This window comes from Anolis carolinensis, chromosome 4, assembly GCF_035594765.1.
Source record: "Anolis carolinensis isolate JA03-04 chromosome 4, rAnoCar3.1.pri, whole genome shotgun sequence".
Classification (NCBI taxonomy): domain Eukaryota; kingdom Metazoa; phylum Chordata; class Lepidosauria; order Squamata; family Dactyloidae; genus Anolis; species Anolis carolinensis.
In genome coordinates this window covers 224,048,489-224,063,667 of record NC_085844.1, presented here as the reverse complement: position 1 = coordinate 224,063,667, position 15,179 = coordinate 224,048,489, and the positions used below count along the sequence as shown (strand labels likewise).

Here is a 15,179-nt window from a genome sequence, read left to right as displayed (position 1 = left end):
AAAATAGTGTATAACTACTAAAATAATGTATAAATATTGAAATATAGTGCCCCTACTTTGCAGATTTTCACTTATTGCAGGTGGTCCTGAAACGTAACCCCCGCGATAAGTGAGGGAAAACTGTACTTATGAGCTACTGAGTCTCTTCAGGTGAGAAGGGCAGGATATAAATGTTGTAAATAAATGTAAATAAATAAATACTACTCTGTGAAACTGCTGCAGAAAAGGCTGCACTGCTATTGTTTAAACACCAGAGGGAGTCCCATTATTACCTTATACAGCCCTTTGAAAACTTAGGGCAAGGGTCAGGATTTGCATCTTTCTGCATCCTATCTCAATCTCATAAGTGTATAAATACAGGGCAATCTTAATACCATTTGTTACTGCATTTGAAGTGGGTTTATATTCATGAACGCTCATGCGAAAATAAAAAAAAGTCTTAAAGATGCTAACATATTTATTTAATTAATTAATTGATTGATTTTCCTTCCCTTCATTACTCCTTTTTATCCATTTAGTAGTTTTCAGCATTTTCCAACACCCTGCCAAGGACTCAAAATGTGTGAGCAATCATTTCCATTTGAAAAGATCCACACAGTTCCATGACAGAGTGGTTACACACTTAGTTCTAGCACACTTGCAAATCATCATCCCAAAGATGGCAAAACCAAGTAGCGTAACATGATGGTGAAAGGGGACTGAGAGGAGAAGACGTGTGGAAACAAATCCAGCTACTTCCACATCTCGCAATTATTACATGGATCCAATCAATTCAAATATATAATTTTCGGCCACTGGACTCACCAACTTGTGGCTTGAAATCATGTATGACTTAGTATAGTATAACAGTTCCATTTGCAGATCTAAACTAGGCTCAGACACAGACTTACTTTACAGCCTCTGAAGCATAAATGCCTCAGCTATTCTGTGCCTTGTGGGGCAGGGAGAAGGACTGGAGAACTGCCTGGCTATGTCTTCAAAGTGCTGAGATCTGCTGGCATCCTTCAGAGGCATTGGTACTATGTAATTTTGTGTTTGGTTACAGAGACATAGTCACATGCTTCTCCGATCCTGCTCACTTCCTGTGAGGCATGGAGCAACCATTTGGGATGGGGCTTCAGAGGTTGTATGGCAAGTAAGGGTGAAGGTAGGGTGAAGATAGGGCTCAGTGGAAGGAAAGAATATCAACCATTGTAGTGCCCCCCCCAAAAAAAAAGAACATACACAGATGTAAAAAAAGGTACAAATTAATATGCCGCTAACAGGAAGCCACGTTGTGCTGGGTGGCTCCTGTGTATGGGTGTGGTGTGGTAAGTGCATTGAAGGAACCAATAATAATTTTGGTAGAATAATTGGATCTACAACCACTGTCAACAGTGAATTTCAACAGGTGCAAACCATCACACAAGCTCTACCTGTTGACATTCCCATTTGCAGCCAAATATTAAATATTTTCACACAGTCACCTTAATGCTGCCACAGAACCGTGGTCATTTCTGACCATTACATCCCACTTAAACATTATAGTTGCTACATGACATTGATTCTGTCCTTCAAATCTGCACATCTGAATTCAAACTACAATTGATTTGGCAATGCCAATTTCACAGAACTGCACAAAGAGACAGTTATACACATACATAGAAAATAACTGTCATTCAGATTTCAGGAGACCTCGCTTTGGTAATCGGTGCCTGTAATGTAGAAAATGCCAAAACAAAAAACAGCCTTTCTCTTTCTCTTGCATGATTTTTTAAAAAACCACGCCTGTCAGTTGTATTGTTGCTTCTTCCCCTCACAGACTGCAGACAGCCGAAACAGGAAATTTCTGTGTGTGTGTGTGTGTGTGTGTGTGTGTAAAGAGACAGACAGACAGTCAGACAGACAGATACAAGAATAGATAACAAAGGCTAATTTGGAATCCCTGGCTGTCTTATTATATCCATTGAGAGCACTCAGCATTTCTCTATTTTGCAAGCATTACCACTGTCTTCAAGTCCTCTAAGCAGAGTATTCAGAAAACAGGTGGCAATCAATCATCTCCCAAAGTCATGGCACAAGCTCATCAATATGCACATTATACAATAAATGGACCCCTCCCTCTCTTCACAGATGTTGTTTGTACTTTCTATCCACACCACACTGATGTTGTAGGCAGCCTCATCCCAGCTCCTAGTCAAATAAAAATTAAGCCAAGGTCTCCTGCTGGGACAGGAAATAGGAAGAGTAATTGTGCATGGGAGAAAGGACATAAGTAAGTAGCCAAGCAGCCAGGCAGCATTTGGCACTAGAAACACAGTTCATAGGAAATGGGTCTTTTGTTTATATGCTTGGAGCCGAGAGGCAAAAGGTTTTTAACTCTATTACCAAGCAGAACAGGTGCCAAGCTTAACACACAATAGGGTTCCTGGGCCTTGAACTGTTCTACAAATCAGATCACACATCACACAAGGTATCATTGCAGAACTCAGAAATTTTGCACTATGATTTCCTAGAGTTATATGGTGATGGTGGGCGCTATGTAGTAAAACCACAGAGAGCAGTGGAAGGTTGTTGCTGAAATAAGGTGGCATATGTTATGGCAGTAAATCAGGCAATGGTGTGGCCCTTGTGGTCCAAGAAGATGACTACACCATCGTACAATCACTTCTGCTCAAAGAGGTTTTCCTTGTTTGTTGTTATTTGCCGTTAAGTTGACTGCTACCTATGATGACCCTCCGAGATCTCTAGTCATCAATTGCCCTGCTAAGACCTTGCAAACCTAGGACCATGGCATCCTTGATTGACTTTATCGTCTTATAATGTGGTCTTCCTCTTTTCCTACCGCTTTCTACCTTACCGAGCATGATTGTCTTTTACAGCAAATTATGCTGTCTCATAATATGTCCAAAGTACTACACCCTTTATTAATTTATCTGTATCTGTCCCTTGTATTCACTGAAACCTTCTCTAGCACCACATTTTAGAAGTCTTTAAGTCTGTACAAAAACATGCAATATATTTTTACCACTGACTAAATCTGAAGAAACGTGCATGTCCCCATTCAAACTGTCCTCGGTTTTCTGTGGGGGAAAAATGGAAATCACACCTCCAGCTTTGACTGAACAACGCTGATGTCTTTGACATTTCACTTGAATAGGCAAACTCCGATAGTCTCATTAGATTTACACATCCAAAAGTGGGAGATAGGGAGGAGATATTGGCTGCCTAATTAATGAGGAATACATTTTAGTCAGTTCAAAGTTCTGAACAAATTAGTCAAACTAACTAATAAAATGTTGTATCTGTAGTGCTTTTAAAATTAATGTCTAGTGCAGTGGTTCTCAACCTGGGGTCCACAGATGTTTTTGGCTTACAACTCCCAGAAATCTCAGCCAGTTTGCCAGCTGTTAGGATTTCTGAAAGTTGAAGGCCAAAAACATCTGGGGACCCCCAGGTTGAGAGCCACTGGTCTAGTTCTTTATTCCTATTCAGATTAAAGTTTTGGAAATACCTTTCCTCTTTAAAATACTCAAGGAAGCATCTCCACTTTTCCAATGCAGCAGATCTGCCATTGCTCCAGTTAATCTAGAAATCCAAAGCTAGCATTTCAGTGAGGAAATTGAATTGACTGCCATTTTCAAAGATTTCAGTAGGCCCCTCTAGGTATTCCAATCAATGTGACCAGACTGTAACCAAGAGAAAGTTGCACTTTATTTACCTGTCTTCCCTGTTGCGATCTATGGAGTAAAACTGTTTTCGAAGCCACCTAAAAGCAAGCAGATTGCAAAATTAGATCCCTCCAACTGCTCTGCTAACCTTTCAAAATGCAAGCTAACTGTAAGTGTACAAAAAAAGATACATATTTATTGAGAGCATATTAATTGAGCATAACTGGATAAACGAAAGACAACATGTCCCCCCTCCTCCCAACACATTTGGGATCCCATAGCATTGTGCAAGTTTTGACTCTAAGACAATTAGTAAATTATGATTCTGCTTAAACCCTCAATTTTTTTCCCATCACCACAACAACATACACTTAAAGCCGACCTAAGAAGCTCAAGAAACAAGAAGGAGAAAGTTAGGATTAATGTTTTTGGAATAGAGCTCTAGGAATTCTGGGAAATGTATTACAAAAAAAGTGACTTTCCAAACTCTGGGAAGAAAGCTCTACATTTGCAAGCTAGTTCACCAAAGTATATATTTTCTTCAGGTTACTGAGGCTAAAAACACACATATTTATCTGAAGTGTGTTTGATCAGTGTCTGATGTTATCTCGCTACATAAAATAAGAGGAGGTTTCTGAAAAATGCTGGTTCCAGGAGTCCAAATAAGCTACTACTCCTCCAACAGTTTCATGGCTTACATAAATCAATGAAAGAACACAATCAAAGATCAATTTTAAAAGTGAAGCTGAAGGAGAAATATACCAATGCTGCAATTCTACACACGCTTACCTGAGAGTAGATCCCATTGAATTCAGTGGGACTTAAATCTGAGTAGACATGCGTAGTATTGCACTGAAAGAGGAGCCAAAAGTGAATACTCTCTACAAGAATAGAATGATAAATGCTGTATTCATGTTTTGCTTTACCTCATTCTTCCACTCATTCATCTGTGCCATAAGGTGCTTTTTGAAAGCAGTCTGTCAATCTGTTCCTAAACTCTATCACTCTCAAAAGCATAAAAATCTTGAAAATTATGTAACTATGCATAAAATTTATTTACTTGTGAACAGATTCCGTTAATTTTCTTTTAGTTTGTTTTGTCTATATATAAAAAGATGATGTTGGCAAAAAGGGAGGTGAAATGAAGCCCTGACTATGCCCACCTGTCTGATTTTGACTTCCTGCTCTCAATTTTTGTTTTACCTTTCAATCTGCAACGGGGTAGCAGCTTTTAGGGTATCCGCTACAAGCCAGTTCAGCCCTTTGATCCACATGCTGACTTCATCTTCGGATGTGGCTGTGAAAATAAAAGACAAACTGGACTTGTAAAGATATGAGTACAAGCTCTGACCCCTATTTCCAAGAAGGAAGTCCCTATACACAGTGGGTTTCCAGCAGGAGGAAGCTAATTCCATTAAACATGAGGCTTATATGTTACAACAAAGTGCGACAAGATCAGCCATTAATGAAGAATAATTCTGATATTTCAGCACTTCTGACTGAGACACAGTTTGGTTCTAAATATTTAAATATCTTCTATGGCAGATTTGCAGAAATTGGAAAACTTTTGCATTAATGCATATAGACCTGCCAACCTACATGTCAGACTCTACAGGGCTATCAAGAGGCATTTGTCTAGATGCTTGTGGCAAATGAGAAATCTCTCTAGGCAGCTGGAAGAAACCTCTCTCCCACTGCATCCCCTGCCTTACAGAAACAAGAATATATGAGACGAATTACTTAATATAATCATGTGACTGTAGCCAGTCCAGTATATACAGCCAATCCTTCACATTCGTTGGGGTTAAAGACACAAGATCCCCTTTTGCAGTGAAAAATGGTGAATAACCTGAGAAAGCATCTCTCTAGGAATTTCTAGTTCTTTTAGCATGGTGCTATGGTCAACTTCTGCTGAAAGCTGACCACAGAATCACACTGAAGGATCTAGAGATGTCTAGATAAGAGTTTTCAATAGGAAGCCCTGGGTCTTCCAGCATAACTGGAGAAAGTTGGCCACAGAAGATCTGGAGATTCCTAGAAAGAACACTTTAATCAAATCCATAAATAATTAAATCTGCAAAAGTCTAACCTGCAAATGTTGAAGAGCAAATGTATTTTGATGGGCTAAAATTATAAACCAGAGGAGGAAACGGTGTCTCATGCCTGGATTAGAAGAATCCTATTCAGAGAAGAACCATGACCTCTTTGACAGTGTAGTGTCTGAAAAGAACATGGTCCCTCAGGAAAGATTGCTGTGGATTCACTTGCTGCAAATTCAGCAGAGACAAATGCACTTCTAAGACCCTGAGAATGCTGGCATCACAAAAGACAGGAGGGAACTGTAACATTTAGGAGGGATACTACTAGTTCTTCTCTGCTTGAAGCCACTAACCTGCTAAACTGGACAAGATGCTAAAAGCAATGTATCATATCTCCACCTTATTGTCTATCAGCATTCCTGATGTTAAGTTCTATCACGTTTGGTTTTGTCTGCCTTTGACACTGACTATCATCAGACTTTGACTTTCAACAGCCTGAATTTAGTCTGTCTGACTCTTTGAGACTTGCTGTGTCCTTAGTCCTGTTTTTGGTGCCTGACTTTGGATCCTGATCTATCTGGGTAAAATTCTGCAGCTTACTGTGGGCCTGTTTGCCTGAAATTAGAGAAGTGTGGACCAAAAAGGTCCAAATGAAAACCAGCAACAACACTTCCTCGCTTGCTCATCTGTGCTGTGAACAGGAATGCTGCTGCAAAAGGAATGGTATAAAGATAGTATGCCACCTGAACTATAACCAGTAAGATAGAACAGAAGGAACCCCACCTTGAAGGCTCAGTGTTTTCAATCTGAATTCCATGCCATAAAGGATGACAAAACAATGAGCCGGATCTGGACGGAAAGAAGGATCCTCCTGATAGCGGTCAAAATCACGGGAGTTTCTTCCCAGACGAATCTCCTGGATTTCACGAATATCAACTATGAAGGAGAGAAAAAAGATGAACTGGAATGACAAAACTAGGGAGTATTGTGAGAATAAAGCTTTTGATAGCTACATTTATTAGACAATGAAATAGCAAGTCAAATTTTGAACTATAACATTTTTAAAGATATGGTCTGCTCCTGTATTGTAATAAGATAGTATTCCAGGGTGGTAGTTGTGTTTTGACTTCATCACAAAGGCCAGACGAAATGTCTTGCTTCGCCTGGGTTCAGGGAGAAAGAGAGGAGCAGTGGAGTGAATCTGTCGCCCTGTGTGCAGCTCTCTCTCAACAACACTTTCCCCATCACATGTGAGAAGAGTTGCCCTTTCGAGAAAGATCCGTGCTGGCTCCATAAACCTTTGTGGTCTAAAATCCACATCCATGCAGTCTTATGTTAAGTAAATACACTCAAAGGCTGTGAGAGGTACAGACTGTAAACAATAAGGCCATTGGGAAATAAACACCAGAAAGTACAAACAGTGATATTAATAGTGGCCATTTACAAAACATTGAGTGTTAACACAGGCATCCTTCCAGTGATGAGCAGACTAACATATATAGTGTAATGTTTGTTTGTTTGTAAAAAAGAACAAGAGGGAAAAACAAGTAGAAGAATATGAAGACCTATAGTTACATGGCAAAAAGCCCTCTGTCTGTAGTCTCTTCTGTCTAAACTTGTATGTACTCTGTTTACTTAGGGCAGGATTGAGAAATGGTTTGGGGTAGTGGGATAGAACCAAGTTCTCTGATGAAACAGATGGCTCCCAAAGGGTATGGTTCCACCCCAAACTTCCCAATATAGGGAAAGACAAGTGCGGAACTAAATCAGGCTCATCTCATACAGTGCTTTGAGAAATATTACCAACATAATCAACAATTCCTGTATTATTTCCAAGTTCCTAAACTACTTCTAGCATTTCAGATCAGGTTTTGATACTAAAAACTCACTAATTCTGAAACTGTTTTTCCTTCAAAAACTGAAAATATTCTAAGAATTTGTATGGATTCTAGGAGAATAACCAACAAGAAAAATGTTCTCTCATATGCAGTATGCACTTTGTCTTTGAGATACCAAAATATGTAGATGCAAAAAAGAACCATAGCTAGGAAAGCACGTTGAAAAGACAAATTTCAAAAATAATGCTACCAAAAGGATAACAATTATTTTTGTTTAAATTTTTGGACCAAGTTTTGGTCCTACTTTGGGAGGTGGTGATCTTATGTTGCTAAGTCCCATATTGGATACAAATCATTGTTACATGTCTTCAAGTTGTTTCAACTTCTGGCGACAAAAACGAACCTATTAAAGAGTTTTAAAGAATGAGTAGAATTTGAACCCTGGCCTCCAGAGTTATAATCCCATGCTCAAGCTACTATACCAGTGGTTCTCTAGCTGTGGGTCCCCAAGTGTTTTGGCCTACAACTCCCAGAAATCCCAGCCGGTTTACCAGTTGTTAGGATTTCTGGGAGTTGAAGGCCAAAACATCTGGGGACCCACAGGTTGAAAACCACTGCACTACACCATACCCACTCTCTACACAAAACCATGCCTACAAACAAATAATTGAGAATTGGTCGTCCTGAAACAACAAGGTTACTGTGATGTATCTCAACAGCAACGGTAATGACTAACTAACATAGACAAAAGGGAAATGCATAGATGTCTAAAAGATACTATTGCATACAAGTTAATGGGTCAAAATAAACTGCCTTTTCTAAGGAGTATAAAAATAGACTCAAATTCTACTTACGTTGTTTCCCTGGTAATCAGATATACTTTCACCTTGCAATTCATCTGCCAGACTTGTTTACATATAATCACATACACAAATAGTCACACACATACACAAACACTTACTCCTGAACATGAAATATATTACTGATCTAATAATTTACTGTTTTCCATTTATCCAAACTACCTTCAGAATGCTGCTAATTCTGAAACTGTGTATCAAGAGCCATGTGCTTTTTTTTTTCTTTCAAAGACCACACACTACTTGAGAGGTGACAGCAGAAATAATTCCCAAGAACAGCCATGTCTTATTCCAAGAAATGTTCAAAGGAAGCTGAAGAATCATCAGGAGAAAAAGTCTTTGATGAAAAAGAGGGTGTTGAGTTTTACAGTTCACCATGTCAAATGACAAAAGAGACAATTTCTGAGATTTTCACGTTGCTAATAGAAATTGACAGAATCTTCTTAAACAAACAAACAGTTCCACATACTTCCTGGAAAATCATTCTAAAACCCCCTCAGTGGAATCAATTAATGGTTTTTGTGACTCATGGTTTTCCAGACACAAAACATTTCCGAGCAGCAGAGAGTAAAATCCTTTGCAGAGTTGCGCTGTAATGTAACCTAGACCTTACATACAACTTGTGTGCTTTATTACTCAGGATGATATATGCATGTTTCATGGATCAAACATGTCTCATGTGTCAGTTGAATATCACCAAGCAGTTGTTGATGTGCCCTGGTTTTCAGTAAGCCCACCAGGCCAACCCATCAACTCTCACAGTGTCAAAGAGAGTAATTTGCTACACTATGGCTCACAAAATGGACCATATGAGAGAAACAAACTGAAAACTGCAAGACTAGAGAACATTTTTTAAAACCGAAGAGGAAAGAGGAACAGAAATAAATATGTAATTTATGAACTAGACACAGTCTTTTGTTTCCTTGTCACATGGGAATTATTGGTGGCCCTGAGTTTCTAATGTTCAGGAGAAGCTATACCATGCCCTGTCTGCTCCTCAGTGAAATCTCTAGTGGAATGTCAAGGGCTCCTTATGCGACTGATGAAGCTAGCACTGTGTTGAGGCGCCGAGGGTGGCAGAATAGTAGGAACAGGGCCAAAAACATCCAGCATGTGATTTCCCATTTTCATCCAAGAACTAAACAAACCTGAAATTGTGCTACAGGACTGCTGAGATACAGGTGATGGGGGTGAGAATGAGTTCCCCTTTTCCCCAAATGGGAAGAATTATGCATATTCAAGACCTATATGCATGGAACTTCACTTGCCCAACAAGCACTCTGGTGGCCCAGACCTTTTATGTACCTACAGCTGCACACTAAGGTATAACTTAATAATGGAAACAAAGAATGAGCCCCAGTCATTCCAGGAAGGACTCCATACATACTAGCTTGCTCATTACTCATGCATTTTTGGAAAGCACAATTTAATTAGAATCAGTAGAAGAAACACATCTTCTAATTCTGATCTTCTCAGAGTGGGTTGGAATGTCAGTGTACTGCTTGGATAGCAGAAACAGTATATAAGTTTTTAAAAACCCATCATAATACATTTTAACTTTGGCATCTTTACATTATTGTTCTACAGTTTACTAAGAAAATATACCACAATATTTATTAATATCCTGATTTATGTTCAAAAACAGGTGGGTCGCCTTAAAGAAAAATGTGAGATGAGGAAGGGAGAAGGAGAAATACCATATATACCAGAAAAAATGGAATGCAAAGATACAGAATGGGGGACACCTGGCTCAACAGTAGTACATGTGAAAAAGATCTTGGACAACAAGTTAAATATGAGCCTACAATGTGATGCGGCAGCTAAAAAAGCCAACGGGATTCTGGTCTGCATAAATAGGGGTATAGCATCTAGATCCAGGGAAGTCATGCTACCCCTCTATTCTGCCTTGGTCAGACCACACCTGGAATACTGTGTCCAATTCTGGGCACCGCAATTGAAGGGAGATGTTGGCAAGCTGGAAAGTGTCCAGAGGAGGGCAACTAAAATGATCAAGGGTCTGGAGAAAAAGTCCTATGAGGAGTGGCTTAAAGAACTAGGCATGTTTAGCCTGCAGAAGAGAAGGCTGAGAGGAGACATGATAGCCATGTACAAATACGTGAAGGGAAGTCATAGGGAGGAGGGAGCGAGCTTGTTTTCTGCTGTCCTGCAGACTAGGACGCGGAACAATGGCTTCAAACTACAGGAAAGGAGATTCCACCTGAACATCAGGAAGAACTTCCTCACTGTGAGAGCTGTTCGGCAGTGGAACTCTCTGCCCCGGACAGTGGTGGAGGCTCCTTCTTTGGAGGCTTTTAAGCAGAGGATGGATGGCCATCTGTCGGGGGTGCTTTGAATGCGATTTCCTGCTTCTTGGCAGGGGGTTGGACTGGATGGCCCATGAGGTCTCTTCCAACTCTACTATTCTATGATTCTATATGTGAGTTAACCAAACATCATAACCTGTTGTCTATCCACAGTTCAAAGTTCTTGACACAAAATATAGTCTTCCTCCCTTCTTAAATGCCTGCATCAAGTACCCAAGGTTATCTTTCTTTGCCTACAGAAAGATCAAGCACAGCAATTTGGGGTTAGTAGAAACCACTTCCCTGCACCTTGCATCAGCAGAAGATTTAAATGAATATCACTCTATTTTGCTGCTACAGTTGCGGTTCAACCTTCCTTTCCTGCCCCTTCACTTGAGTAGCAAAAATTGAGTGGCTGGGTATTTAACAGAAAGCGAGAATAGTTGTACTGTAATTACATGAGCAGATCAATTACTTCATCTATCTGAGAAGTAGAGGATTGCTTATTCCTAGGATTGCTTGTTTCTCTCCTAAGCACATAAGTATTTAACCTTATTAGGGAGCAACTGCTTTAATATACAGCAGGAGATGAGACAGGGAGATTCACTCCTGAGCCACTGTTCCAGTTCACCATCTCTTTTCAGTACAGAAAATGAGGAAGGGATGGTTGCTCCATATGGCAAGTACAGGGAGTCCCCAAGTTACAAACATCCAACTCGTAGTTAAGAATGGGGGTGAGACAACATGAAGTGAGAGAGCTCTACCTCTCGGAAGGGAAATTTATTCCTGAAAAAATATTCATGGGGAAAAGGTGTCTCAACTGATGCTTTCTCACCACTCTTTGTTTCCACAACAAGCCAAAATTTAATTATCACAGGGACAGAAAGTGAGGTGAAATCTTCTGAACAGAGGGCACAGAGACAAAAGAAACACCACAGGGATGCTAACCCTTCCTATATTTGGCTGGAATTACAATCAAAACATATACCCATTCTGACTGACATACAAATTCAACTTAAGAACAAACCTACAGAACCTATCTTGTTCATTACGAGGATTGGAATAAATACACATAGAAGAAAATCACAACTATCTTGTCTCTGGATCAGAGGGGAACTCTCAACCTCTGAGCTGCAAACTAACAACGCTAGCACAAAACATGAGCTCAAAGAAACTTCAAAAATGCTCAAAATAATGTGCTTGTTGCTGAAATTCCCTCTTTTACACAACTACTAAAGGTGCAGGAATTATGTTCACACTTATGCTTTTTAATGAAGGGATAGATAATCTCAGTGACACAAAAACGTTATCCACAATGAAATGCACATCAACTGTCAGGGTACCCACCCCACCAATTGTGTTTTATCCAAACAGCCCAGCACACTCTATAGGGAACATAATTCACAATTTTTCAAAATTTGTTTCATGTTCTGTTGTGTGGTTTAGAAATTTCAGGATTGAAAAAAGCCTCTCGGGCCCCTTTCACAAAGCTGTATAAAATCCGCATTGACTGGATTATATGGCAGTGTAGACTAAGATAATCCAGTTCAAAGCAGATCCTGCTTGTAGTAAGTTCAACTATGTTCCCGTTTACAGCATTTCACGCAAATCACCAAACTACTACCCCTCAACTCCACACCAAACGAAAAGTGTGTCGAAGCTGGGGGAGACATTCAATTTAGCTCTAGAATCTGTCTTCCACTCTGTGTTCTGTGCCTTCAAATGCCTAATAACCTATGGCAACTCCATGATTGTCATATAATTTTCTTAGGTAAGAAATACTCAGAGGTGGTTCTGCTCATTTCTTTCCCTGAAGTTTCACTCTACCAGGAGGACTAAAACTCCTACAAAAGTAGGACCACTTCATTAAAGCCTTGCATTAGCTCTTGCTTTTCCCCTATCCCACCCCTGGACTCAATGCCCATTCTACCAGAAAAAAGCAAGAGAAAACTCAAGACTTTAATGAAATGCTTCTGCTTTTACAGAGAACTTCAGTCCTGCACATGGAAACAGCATATGTACACACTATCTGTAATTTCTCCTCAAGCTCTTCTAAGGTTGACTAATGCATGTAACCTTTTGTTCTTAAGAACATTGCTTTTCAACTCGCCTTTGTTCCTCCTTCTCCTGAGTGCTCTGGACATTAAAATTAAGGTTATGATAAAACAGATATAAAATCTTTCAACTATTTCCCCTCCTCTGTTTGCAAATAAACACAAAACGCCTCATCCACCACCAGCCACTCTGCTGAAGGTAAACAGGAAGCCGATCCACAGTGCAACTCCTCTTCAGTCTCCAAGCTTTACGGCACTCCCACTTGCCCTGAGCACAGGGATGCTCTTGTTCCAGCAACAATTATGACTTTAGCCAAGGCCAGAGGTTACTGATCCCACGCACTAGGGTTTGGTTACAAAAACATTCAGTCTCCCTTGTCAATGCAATCACAGATGGTGGAATAAGGCTTGAGTAGTTTGAACAAGATGGCTCACATGAGAAAAAACACAGTAGCCCGGGGGTGGTAATTTCTTCCTGTGGCCTAAGGATAAGTTTAGAAATGGGCCTCAAGGGGTGAGAAATGTCACAGTATGGGAACATTACAGAGACCTAGAAATGTAGGACAAACAGTGAAACTTGTAGATCACACTGTAAGACATTACAAACATTATAATGGGGATGAATTTTTCCCCATGAGGATTGAAGACCGGAGCCATGTGGCAGCTCTGCAAACTTTCCTCAGGAAGGCCACTAATGCCATTAATATTCTGGTGGAATGGTATTCAAAAGCCAAAGAGATAGTGGCTGCTGCCCTAAACTTGGGGACCAAACCTGGAAGACATTTTTTGTTGGTGTAGCAGAGAGAAAATCTCTTCGACCTTTGAAAAGAAGATGTTTAGTCTACATAAAAGCTGACACATGACACACATCCAAACAATGGAGGGAGTGTTCGAGGTCCAAACCAGGCTTTTTAATAAACATACGAAACAAAAAGAAGACTCTCCATTTGACTTATTTATCTGGTTGGCCTGTGCATATTCCATTTTGCTTTCTTATTTCAAATGCTGTTTACGCAGGAAACCAGATTCAATAGCATCCTTAAATAGAAGTGACTTTAGTTGACTGGATTCAGAAAACCATTAACACACAGCGCCTCCTTAGGGACCTCCTGAAGCCTTTCCTCATCTGCTAATTTAGCCCCAGCAATGGGAATGACCACAGAACCACAAACCCCACCTACCTGTCAGCCCAATATTCCTCAGGCCAGCAGAGTGAGCCACAAGCAGATAACAGTCAGAGGCTACTGTATGTTCTAGTAGTGCACCTTCAGTCATTTCCGACTTGTGGTGACTCTAACTAGAACTTATCACAGGGTTTCCCTGGCAAGATTTATTTAAAGAGGTTTAGTAAAAAATGATTGGTTTTTTTTTTACTTTTCAGTTTTTCTTTAGTAAAAATTATACATGGTGCTTGGACTAGGCTGCCAAGACTACAGAGAGCATTGTTATTATATTTATATATACCTCGCTTTATCTCCCCAAAAGGGGAGTCAAAGCAGCTATCTGGTTGCAATGCTTTGTATTATGTAATGAGATACAGTACTTTCATTTATAGTCTCCCAAACAGAAAATTTGAATCTAAAAGAGGACAAAAATGCAATATTGTTGTTATGTTGGAAGTCCCCAGTTTTAAGGCCTTGCGTCTAACAGCAACTAGACGCAGAGCCTTTTCAGCAGTGGCACCATCTCTCTGGAACACCTTGCCTCCTGAAGTCCGTGCCTTGCGGGACTTGTCGGCTTTCCGCAGGGCATGTAAGACACACCTGTTTCGGCAGGCCTTTGAGTTCTGTTAGATGTTTTAAAAGGTGCTTTTAGGATGTTTTAAGATATTTTTAAAGATGTTTTAAGATGTTTTTAAATTGTTGATTTTAGCTGGTTCTTGTAAGCCGCCCCGAGCCCTAGGGGAGTGGCGGCATATAAGTTTAAAAATAAATAAATAAATATGCTGTGCAAGAATATCCCCATTACTTGTGCTATATTTAGATACAAAACATGCATAGTGATTTGATGGTCTCAAGGATTTTTCTGTGGAAAATATTTTTTCCTAGCTTCCATATTATTATCCTCAATGATAACAAGATTCTTTTGCACAATGGTACTGCAGGCAAGATCTATATATATTATTGACTGCTAAAAAGACAAATGAATGGGTCTTAGAACGAATTAAGACTGAACTCTGATTAAAAGTGAAGACAATTAACTAAGGCTGTTGAATGTTGTACATATCGTAAGACAATGTGACTCAGGGCCCTTCCACACAGTCATATAACCCAGAATATCAAGGCAGAAAATCCCATAATATCTGCTATGAACTGGGTTATCTGCATCCACACTGCCATATATCCCAGTTCAAAAGTAGATGGAATAATAAAAACATGAAAAAAGCAATTATGCTCGGTAAAATGAAATAAAATAGTACAAAAAAGGAGGTTGTACTA

The 15,179-nt window shown here is 39.8% G+C and overlaps 1 protein-coding gene across 3 annotated transcripts in view; it reads right to left on the bottom strand.

Moving 5' to 3' along the window:
* Window positions 1-15,179, bottom strand: part of plcg1 (phospholipase C gamma 1) — a 90,967-nt gene that overhangs the window by 43,978 nt on the left and 31,810 nt on the right. For all 3 annotated transcript variants that reach the window (XM_008117586.3, XM_003225294.4, XM_008117585.3), the window contains exons 2-4: window positions 6,473-6,625; window positions 4,854-4,947; window positions 3,701-3,748 (exon numbers count right to left, since the gene is read on the bottom strand). In XM_008117586.3, coding sequence (XP_008115793.1) covers window positions 3,701-3,748; window positions 4,854-4,947; window positions 6,473-6,625 — 295 coding nt within the window. The remainder of the gene's footprint in view (window positions 1-3,700; window positions 3,749-4,853; window positions 4,948-6,472; window positions 6,626-15,179) is intronic.